The 10296-nt window shown below is 46.7% G+C and overlaps 1 protein-coding gene across 1 annotated transcript in view; it reads left to right on the top strand.

The window, feature by feature from the left end:
* The first annotated feature begins 3231 nt into the window (after positions 1 to 3231).
* Positions 3232 to 10296, top strand: part of AGO3 (argonaute RISC catalytic component 3) — a 35906-nt gene continuing 28841 nt past the window's right edge. Inside the window, exon 1 of the mRNA XM_076357596.1 lies at positions 3232 to 3297. Coding sequence (XP_076213711.1) covers positions 3279 to 3297 — 19 coding nt within the window. The 5' untranslated portion in view covers positions 3232 to 3278. The remainder of the gene's footprint in view (positions 3298 to 10296) is intronic.

Genomic DNA, 10296 nt, shown 5'->3' with positions numbered 1-10296 from the left:
TGATTTGATTTGATTGCCTTTGTGGATTTTTTTTTTTTTTTGCCTTGGTCCTGATTTTTGCTTGCAACTTTGACTTTGCAGTCCCAAGTGTCTGTTACCCTGTAACTGTTGGCAGAAGACCTAAATAAAAGCAATGTGAATATGTTGGGGTGACACTCCTGAGTCAGATTGCGTGGGGAAGGTACATGCGCAGTCCTGGCCGTTCACTCGAGAAGGGCTTGGGGACAACCAGTGAAATGCTGACTGTAGCTGAATTGCATCAGATACTGTGGAGGATCCAAAACCCCTCACTTTCCAGATTTCAGTTTAATGAGAGAAACACTTAAGCGAACAAATATGTGCTTAAAACTTCTTGGAATATGGTAGCCAATTCCACTTTTTATTACAACATCATCCGTCTGAGAACTGACTTCATTTGAGCTCCTTGGGTTGTTAGATACCAGAAGCGTACATCAAAATATGCTGCTTCTCCAGCTACCTTCTGTGTTTTGGGGGCTATAAAAGGCCGCTGGCTCCACGGTGCTTTAAGGACAGATTTTGGACTCCTTTTGGATGGGAGTTAAACTTGATCCTCTGGGTTTCTGTACTGCATCATCTTGTACGTTGCCCAGCTTGGGAATTCCTTGTGAACGTCCTAGTCCTCTCCAACGCCAGCAGCTTATGGTTGTGTCTTCGGGTCCAACACTGGAGGTGGTTTGCCATCCTCCGAGTTCTTTGGATCTGCTTGTGCTTTACCTTGCAAACATGTATTGACATACCTTTAGACGATGAATTATTCAGCAGTTGAGCTGTAACTGTGGGTTTTTGAATAATGCTAAGCAATTTTAAGGAAGCGCTTGCTAATGGCATGCACATACTCGCCAGCTGATTTGCTGAACTGCGCACCTCTGCGGATTCTGCACACATCCTCCTGCTGTTTTTAATGTTCTATCACCTTTTCTTTAAATCCTGCTATGTAATAGAAATCTTTTGCAGTTTCAAGGGGGCCGTTTCTGTGAGAGAGGGGTAACAGAAAATTGTGCCTTGTGCAGCTGGGTCCAAAGTCCTGGAAAACAGATCGGACTCCTTGGTTTCAAATGTTAGATTGGCATTTGAGCCCTGGCCCTTGGTTCTGATTACAGTGTCCTAAGCTGCAGAAACAGAAGCACTTGCGTGCCTCTAAGTATGTGCATTTTGCAGAGGTGTTTCCCTCCGCCGTGTCTGTTTGATCTTGGTGGTCACGTTTCCCCTTCCCTCTCAGGATTTCAGTTAAGGAAATATTCTAGTAGTTTGCTTTTAATTTGCATGGTTTTAGAATCTTTACTGTGTAGCTTACCTGGTAACTAAATTTACACTTTTTAAGACTAATTTAGCTGGCAGTCTCCAGGATGGTTGTTCTTAATAATGATTCCAAAATCTGGGTTATGGATCTCGAACTCCTGCTGGCCCAAAGTTCCGGTTCTTCAGTACCTCCCCAGCTGTTTAGCTGGGGGCAGTGCCTCTCTCACCACCAGGAGAGGTGACATGTTTTTTTCATAACGACTAGCAGGTTCAAACCTGCTGGGACAAGTCTCAATATACCGTTCTTACCAAAAAATGATGTTTTGGGGGAAGAGGAAATAGAGATGAGGGTGCCACTGCCTGACCCAGCACGGAGCCTGGTACGTCTGAATTGCTTCCTCATGTGCACACAACTGCTTTGCTCGTTTCACCCTCTGCTTGGTGACAGTTTGTGTACCAAATCTGTAACGAAGCGGTACTAAATATTGTTAAAAACCCTGCCAAAAACTGAGAAAAGGGCAGACCTATGAATGAATTTATGCTGATCTAGTGAATCATAGTCTTTATTCTTCTCATCAACCCCAGTTACTTAGTCTCATAGCTCCTCTGCAAATCGGAAGAATAAACACAAGCCTGATGTCAATCCTTTGGTTGTTATGGGAATGTCGAAGGATAATGTGCATTTATCAGCTTTTTTAATCAGTTGAGTATACGCTTGTCAGATGTCTTTACATCTCACTCCCCAAGAAGGCTGTTTTCAAGCCTTGCGGGAGAAAGGCTGCATATTCACACGTGCACCCTCGTTATCTGCAGCAGCGCTTAATATTTTAGCCTTGCCTACGGTTGCCTCGCTTTGTGCTTCGCCCTCCGAGCCCTCCCGTCAGCCCAGCCTGCAGCTCTCTCCCCACGTTCTTGCAGTGCCGTTTCGCGGGATCCCCTCCGGTCATCTTGGCACTGCAGTCATACACGATACGTGTATTACCAGGTTCTTCGGCACAGAGGACGAAGTCGGCGTGTTCAGTCAGTGTCCCTGGCAGCACGTGCGGAACGTGCCAGCAGCCGTCAAGAGCTCCCGTCCAGCGCGTCGCTGCGTCCTGCGGACAGGGAAACGCTCCGCGCGCTACGTTCTTGAGCGTGGCTGAGGCCGAGGCCTGGGTTCTTCTTCCGGCAGCTGTAGGGAGGATTGGAAAAACAGCAGCGTACTTCACTTGGAACACGGGCTGGAGGTCCCGAAAGCCGTCGTACGGGACTGCCAGGGCAGGCGGGAAGGGGGGGAAGGAACACCCCAGTCACGGTTTCTCGCTGTAGCTGAAAATCCTCCTCTCTGAGGTAATGGGGAAAAAACCCAACCCCGTGCTGTCACGTGTGACTCCTGAGGGCGCCCACGTTCAGCCCCGGCGGGGAAGACGGCGGCTGCGGGCCCGGTGTCCCGCTGCGGGGCCGGGGCAGCGCCAGCCATCCCCCCCCCCCCCGTTCTTCCCGCGCAGACGCGCTCCGCGGGAGCCGTCAGCGGCCGGCGGGCTCGCCCCGCTCGCCGGCTTCGTCCCGGTCCGCCTCGGCCCGGCCCCGAGGCGGCTCCGGCCGCTGCCGCCGCCTCTCCCGCCCCCCCCGTCGCCCAGCGACGGCGCCGGCCCAGCGCCTCCCCCGCGCGGCCCCGGCCGCTTCCGGCCCCGCCTCCCTGCCGCGCGCGCCCGGAAGCGCCGCCCCCGGAAGGGCGCGCGGCCCGGCGCGCGGGGGCGGGACTTCTGGCGGTTGGGGCGCGCGCGGCGGGGCAGAGCGGCAGCGCGAGCCGGGGCTGCGGGCGGCCACGCAACTTCCGCCCGGGGGTCTCCGGTCGCCGCGCGCCGCCGCCCGAAGGGACGGGAGCTCCGGGCGGCCGAGGCGACGCGCCGGGCCGCGGCCTGCGGGGAGCGGGGCGGGCCGCCGCCCAGCGCAGCCCAGCGTAGCCCCGAGCCGGCCGCCGGGCCCGGCTCAGCGGCGGAGCCCGCAGCCCCGAGCGGCTGCGCCCAGCTCCATGAATGGAAATCGGCAGCGCAGGTGAGCGCGGGCGGCGGCGGGGCGGCCTGGCCTGGCCTGGCCTGGCGGGGCTCGGCTCGGCCGCGGGCCCTGCGGCGGGGCGGGGGGAACGGGCACCGGCCCTGCCCCGCGCCCCCGCCCGCCGCCGCTTGGCCGGAGCGGGGGGGTGCGCCGCGCGTTTCGCCCCCCGGTTCCCGCCCTGGCGGAGCGGCTTGTGCTGAGGGGCGGGAGCGTGGCTGAGCTGCGTGCGGGAGCGGTGGGTCCGGGCCGTGCGGGTTCGCCTCGTGGGCCAGCCGGGCGGGGAGGAGTTCTGCCCCGCCGGCCGCGCGGGGGGGAGCCGCGGGAGGCCTTGCGGTACGGCTCCGGTAACCGGGGAAAGCCGGGCACCGTGCCCTGCTCCGCTGCCCGTTTTCCTGTGCCGAAGAGAGTAGAGAAATATTTTTTTGTATTTCATAACTAGCGTTTCCCAGGCAGCGGCTGTAGGCCAGCTTGCATAATCTTGCAACTGTGATGATGTCTTTGAGATGCCGCCTTGAAAACTGAAGCTTCACCTACGGAACAGACGCTTACCGATAAACACCCGTTTCAGCATCTTCTGCCCGGCCAGTATGGGATATTTAGCCGCTGGGCAGCTAGTCGCTGGGCTCTAGAATTTTAAGGCTAATTGCACGTGCCTTTGGGAGTACTGGTACACAGCACCCAACCCAAGACCTTTACATTTTTGCCTTCAGTCGTTTGATCCTTTTATATTGGAAGCACGTGCTTAGTATTTATAAAGCGTGTGTTTGAAATGTATTTTGAGGGTTGGAGAAGGAACTTCTACTTCAGTTTATCAAAAGAATTTATCTTCTGATGGAAAAGTGGAAGGAGAGTTCAGATCTGGGCTCTGTTTAATTCGTGACGTAGCCGGATGGCAAAGGGAATGTCAAAAGTACTCGGAGTTCCATTTCTGTCGCTTCAAGAGGTGCCACAGCTAGTGAAAATATGAGTATGAGGCTGAAGGTGTCTATGCAAAACATGCATTTTCGTCTCTTTGCCTGTAGATACCTTTGTAACTTATACAGAGATTTAAGTTAATGATGGATCTGGTGGGAAAAACTTGCTGCCTAAGCTATGTCCCTGCTTAATGAGGTATGTGGTGGAGTTGAAACCATTTTGGGAAGATGCTGGATTTTAGCGGTCTGGTGGAGTTCAGATGGTATGCTCATAATCTGTATGTGTTAAATAAACTTTAATTATAACCTGGTGCAATTCTAGTTGTCTCATAATAAGAAATAGATTTGCAAGAGTAGCATGTAAAGCCTTTGGTTTTCCTTTGGTATGAGTTTACTTGTTGTTGGGCTGTAACACCTTAGATTTCAGCAACGCGTGCCATTAGGCAGTGCTCCTAATGGGCTCAGCCCGCTAAGCACCGTCTTCAGCATTGATGGATGTTTCTTTCTGCTGTGTAATGAGGGAAGCGTTAAGTGCAATGTTAACATTCGTGTTTCAGAGAACCTTCTGGCTGTCAGGCACCAGTATTGGTACAGGGGGACGCAAACCATCCTTGGCAGAGCAAATAAGGGTTAAAGTTATGTCGTAAAAGGGAGAAGGACAAGAGGGAATGGCTTTAAACTAAAGGGGGGTAGATATAGACTAGATACAAGGAAGAAATTGTTTATGCTGAGGGTGGTGAAGCACTGGCCCAGGTTGCCCAGAGAGGGGGTGGATGCCCCATCCCTGGAAACATTCCAGGTCAGGTTGGACGGGGCTCTGAGCAACCTGATCTAGTTGCAGATGTCCCTGCTTATTGCAGGGGGGTTGGACTAGATGACCTTTAGAGGTCCCTTCCAACCCAAACTATTCTATGAGTCTATGACATTGAGACGTGCTTCCTTTTCTGTGTGTGAAGGGAAAATACGGGACAGAATAAGCAGAGTGGGGAAACAAAGATAGGATTGTGAGTATACCTGGAGTAAAGGGTGGAGGCGTGTGCCAGGACACTTTAGGTGAAGCAGTGCTGTAGGTGTCTTCCTATTTGTGTGATAGGCTTAGCCTGTGAAATCTAGAAAGTATACCTCCTCTAGTCCAAATAATTTGAACGTAGTTTAAAGTAGAAGACGGATGTGAAGCCAGCTGTTCATGGTGCAGGTTATGGTGAAACCAAGTAAGCTGAGGAATAGCAATAAAATGCTCACTGTAAAAAGGTGAAGCAAAATAAAAGCAGCTCTTGGTAAAAGATCTAATTCAGTGTCATGCATCACACTTCCACCAGGAGAGTGGTAAGTAAACTTCCAGAAGGCAGGTGTATTAAAGCAGGGCTACCGAGGAACCGGGGATGCTCTGTGGTATAATTGAGTCAAATCAGTGCTGTGTATGTCTTTGTTTACATTTCATAAATTGTTCCTTCAGAGTTCACAGCTTTTTGTGTTGTGTCAAATTGGGTTTTCTTGACTCTTATGGTATGTTTTTAATGAAGCGCTACGGGCATTTTTAATCTTCTGTTTGCTTTTCTGTACAAACTTTGGGCAGATAAAATTCTGCCAATTTGCTCTTCTCTTTCTGTGTTAAGAGTAGCGATTTGGGAGGACCATTAAAAGTGGACGTTTTTGTGGGTGGGGTAGAGGAGGGAAGGGGAATGAATCATACGTGCCTTCAAAAGTTATTCTATTCCAGAACACGTGTGATGTGAGTTACAGCGGGACTTTTCCTCTGGAGCTGCAGTGGAAGCTGTTTGAGTCACAATCTGAACTTTACGAATTCTTTCATCCTCATAGCTTTACTTTCTTAGTGGTAAAGGTGTCAGGATATTTCTTGAGCTAACTTCCAGTATAAATTTAAAGAAGTGACAGGAATATACGGCTTATGTGCCTTTTGACGCATCTGGTATGCGTTTAAACAATACTCTAATCGAACTGCAGTCTCCCGCTGTATCTAACTCCAGCCGATTCCTACAGCGAAGAGCTGGGAGTCAGCCTGCAATTGATGTTTTGCAATCTTACTGGATAGTCTGAAAATGCAGCTGATAGTCCTAAGACTTGTACTGAATTTGTAGTGAGAAGTAGCAGCAAGCGGGGTGACTTGCCAAGTGATCAGAGATATCTTGGTAACTGAAGTAATTCTTCTCTCTCGTTAGACTAGATGGTATAACCGAACTGTCATGCAAAGCATTTACCTCTTAATTAAAGAAAAGGTTGTAGTTGGATACAAGTCAGTTTTGTTCTTAATGTTCTTCAGTCATAGTTTCTCATTTCTTTGTGCTTTAATGCGCTTTTCTGAAAATTCGCCATGAATTCATTGCTTCTTTCAATTTTGTTCACGTGCAAAACTTGTTAGGATGTAAAGTAAATTTTAGTATTGTGTTTAAAGAACTTTGGTTTAGTAACTGTTAAAACTGTATTTTATTCTGCGAGGGCTTACTGGTTCGAAATTGAGTAATATGACCATATGTCTCAGATCTTGCTGTTCAGCTCTTAGATATTTTTCAGACAGTAAATTGGAAAAAGGGGAACTGCTGGCATCTTCAATTTGAAAACTAAATAGCAGGTAGATGGACAGCGCGTTTCGCTCTCTCCATACCAGCAATTCAAAGTTAGTGAGTATGGGGGAGGAATTACGTAGTTTTCAAAACAGCAAATATGAAACCAGGAAAATAAAAAGGAGTGCCTTAAGAATTGCATATTTCCTTATAAAGTGGGTTTTTTAGCGTAAATGCAAGTGCACGTTGGTACATGTTTCTTTTGGTGGCAAAATGTGGTGTATCTGCACACAACAATAAAGATTGTGTCCGTTTACGTTCCCAATTTTCGTCTGTGGCAACACCTTCAAGGGAAAAGCATTGCTGTGTTTGTGTGGGCTGTCATGTTCTCCTCTCCTAGAGTAGTTAGGTGTTAAATTTACAATGTGTATATAAGCTGCTTTTTTGAGCTTGAAGTTCATTATGATTAGGTTTTTTTAATGGTTCAGAAGCATTTATTATCTTGTGAATGCTTCCAAAACACTTCACTGTGTTTTCTGTAACTTCGTTAGGACAGAACAAGTTAGCACACTAGTATTTACTTGTACAGTTGGCTGTCACTGAGCATGGCATCAGAATGTTGGCTTCTGATGAGTTTTAACATGACTTATTATCTGAAACCTTTAAAAACAAAAAAGGCCTAAATTGAGAGTAGGAATGTTTAGAAAATGTGGATTGCATTACTCATAAATAATGTAATGCCACCCAGCGAGGCTGCAGCTACAGAAATAAGGCAATTCATGATTTCTGGCATAAGGAGCTCGATTATTGAAACCAACATTTAAATATAATCTTCCCTATCTATTTTTTTAATCTAGAATTAACTTATTTTTCAGCAGTGATAGGATTTTCTTTGAGCTCCACAGGCTGGGCCTCTGCGTCCAAGCAGAGGCCAGGGGCCCTCTGAAAGGGAATCTTTTTTTATCCCTCCATCCTCTCCCCCTCCGTGGAGAGCTTTCTCCCGTGTGCAGGCTCCAGCCTGAGGATAGGATCTGTTGGACAAATCTGCCTTGTGTTACTCAGCCAGAGTTTAAATAATATCTTACCTGTTAAGTTCTCTATCGTGTTTAAGGCTGTTCAGTCACCCATTCAATTAGAGATTTAGAACTGTTTCATAAACAAAAATAAAACTATTAAGTGCTCATCTGTTAATATTTTTGGGTTTTATAATGCTGAAGCCACAGTAGGAAAGAGGATGATTTTTTTCTGGAAGCTTGGTACTGATGTCTCTTTCTGTAAGGAAAGGATCACGTAAGGAAATCTGTATTTTCTATTAGCATCTTGCTAGAAACCATTATTTTGCTTCATGCTGTAAAACTGTCTTGCACGCCAAAAGCTTCAATTTTCCGTAAAATGGTTTGTTGAAAGTATTTGCAGGTTTCTGGGCTTGTGCTCTTTTTGTTCAGGCTTTATTCCGATCAGGGCTTCGTTTGGTTGCTAGGTAGATTCAAGCCTGTGTTTTGGATGCACGCCAGATGTGTTCTATACTGCTGGCTGTATTGCCATAGAAATCACAGTCAATTTTTGCTGTGTTTAATCTTTATTATAACATCTATAATTCCACAGAAGAAAAGATTCTGATTCAGAGCTCATTTAAACCATTAGAGGGACTTCCGTATTGGTCTGGAATATGATCTGACTTTAATGGGAATTTTCAAATTGTGGATCTGAATACTGACAACTGCAAATTTCCACTGTTCTCGAGTTCTGTTGGAGTAAATGGTTCTGTTGGCGGAGGTGCCGCATAATTGCACTTGAAATTAATTTCGTTGTCCACGTATTTTTAATGTTACTCCAAACTTCAGCTCTTTGAAAAAGTAGTATTGGTATGAGGTTTTTCTTCAGAATGGATTTCATAAACAATACATTTATTCCATTTTAGCACTTTTTTTAACGTTTTGAAATATTAGTTTCCTCATTAAGCCCTCTAAAAGCAACAATTCCTTCTTCATCTCTTTTGGGGTTTTGTTGAAATACTGGATTAAATATCAGCAAAGCTCTTAAAAATACTGTCCATCTCTCATCAGCGAGCTGCGTGGTTATGGGACGTAGGTTACTTGACATGTTACCCAGCCTAGCGTGGTGGGCACAGATAACCAGCTTGTGTTCCTGCGCACGCTGGGCTGGAACAGTAATGTCCCGTGTATGTCTGTGGGAAATACCGGTGTAAATCCCCTGTGAAATGCTGCGGGGATTCAAGATACCTACTTCTAAACGTGGCAGTGGCGGTAGGGAGCAAACCGTGGTCTTTGTGCGCTGCTGCACGCAGCACACCGTTGGGCACTGTTGGTAAGTGGAGTAGAGGGAACTTTCCTGGTTTAGTGTTTGTCTGTTTTGCAGGTATATTGTCAGGGCTTTTGCTCCTACTCGTTTATTGAGCATTCACTTGTGAGAAAAAAGTCTTTCAACGTTGCTGATGGATGTTTGTAAATAATGACTTCAGCAAATGCTGTGAGTGGTACTTTATAAGTTGATATACCTTTAGGTCCTGAAGAGATTTTTTTTTTTTTTCCCCCCTAGCTTGTGTTATTATGATGTAAATGCTTAGTTAAATATTTCTCTGCAGATTTTTCCTGTATGTTTTCTAATGAGTAACTGCACATTCAGAAGGTTCAAGTTAGTGGTGGATCTTGTATCTTCTTGAAACGTACTCCCTTGCTGGAGTATAACTAGGACCATACTAGGCATATGTACATATCTGGTGCTCTAATGGCAGAGTAGCAATAGTTTCTTAAACACAAAGAATATGTACATATCTGGTGCTCTAATGGCAGAGTAGCAATAGTTTCTTAAACACAAAGAAGTTTCTCCTCTAAAACTTCTCTTGTGAGCAACTGAACAGTGCAGAGCTGCTCCTCTTCTAGGAGCACCGAGAGACTGAACATTCCTCCATCCGCTGCAGAGCCAGGCCGTGCTGCAGTACTGCTTTTGCAAAGATTTCTGAAACTTTAGCAACTTTTTTTTTTGCAATGGTTAAATAACATGAAGGAATCGGTCTGCCAATCATAGTCATTCTGTGCTATTTAGAATAATACTACTTTTAGTATTTTTGGTTCGTGTGTTTATTTCCATTAGCTTGACACAGGACTTAGGCATGAGGTTGAGTGAGTCATTGATATGATACGGGAGCAGTAACTGTCCTCGGAGAGTGTCGCTTGTTATTTATGTTTTATTGGGTTTTGAGTCACAGCTTTGAAGCCAGTGATACAGGCTTTCACAACATGCAATCTGGCAATTTAGTGTATTTTGAAAGCAGGATATTCTGAGTGGGTGCTAGTGTATTTGGACAGTGATAGCAGAATTGAATTACAACATACGTTTTTAAGTTAACTTGTCCAAAGGAGCATGTGTATCACACAAAATGATAGCAAAATCGCTGAATTTTTAAAAATTATTCCTGAATAGTGTGTAGACCTGCGCTACTTATTCATTTGCTGGTCACTTAATTCCTCTTTGCCAAGATCTGGGTTCTAACTTCTTCCAGGGTGAGCCGTTTCCTGAGGAGCCGCGTGTGGCACAGCAGA

Source organism: Aptenodytes patagonicus, chromosome 21 (genome assembly GCF_965638725.1).
Source record: "Aptenodytes patagonicus chromosome 21, bAptPat1.pri.cur, whole genome shotgun sequence".
Lineage (NCBI taxonomy): Eukaryota > Metazoa > Chordata > Aves > Sphenisciformes > Spheniscidae > Aptenodytes > Aptenodytes patagonicus.
This window is presented reverse-complemented; position numbering and strand designations above follow the sequence as displayed.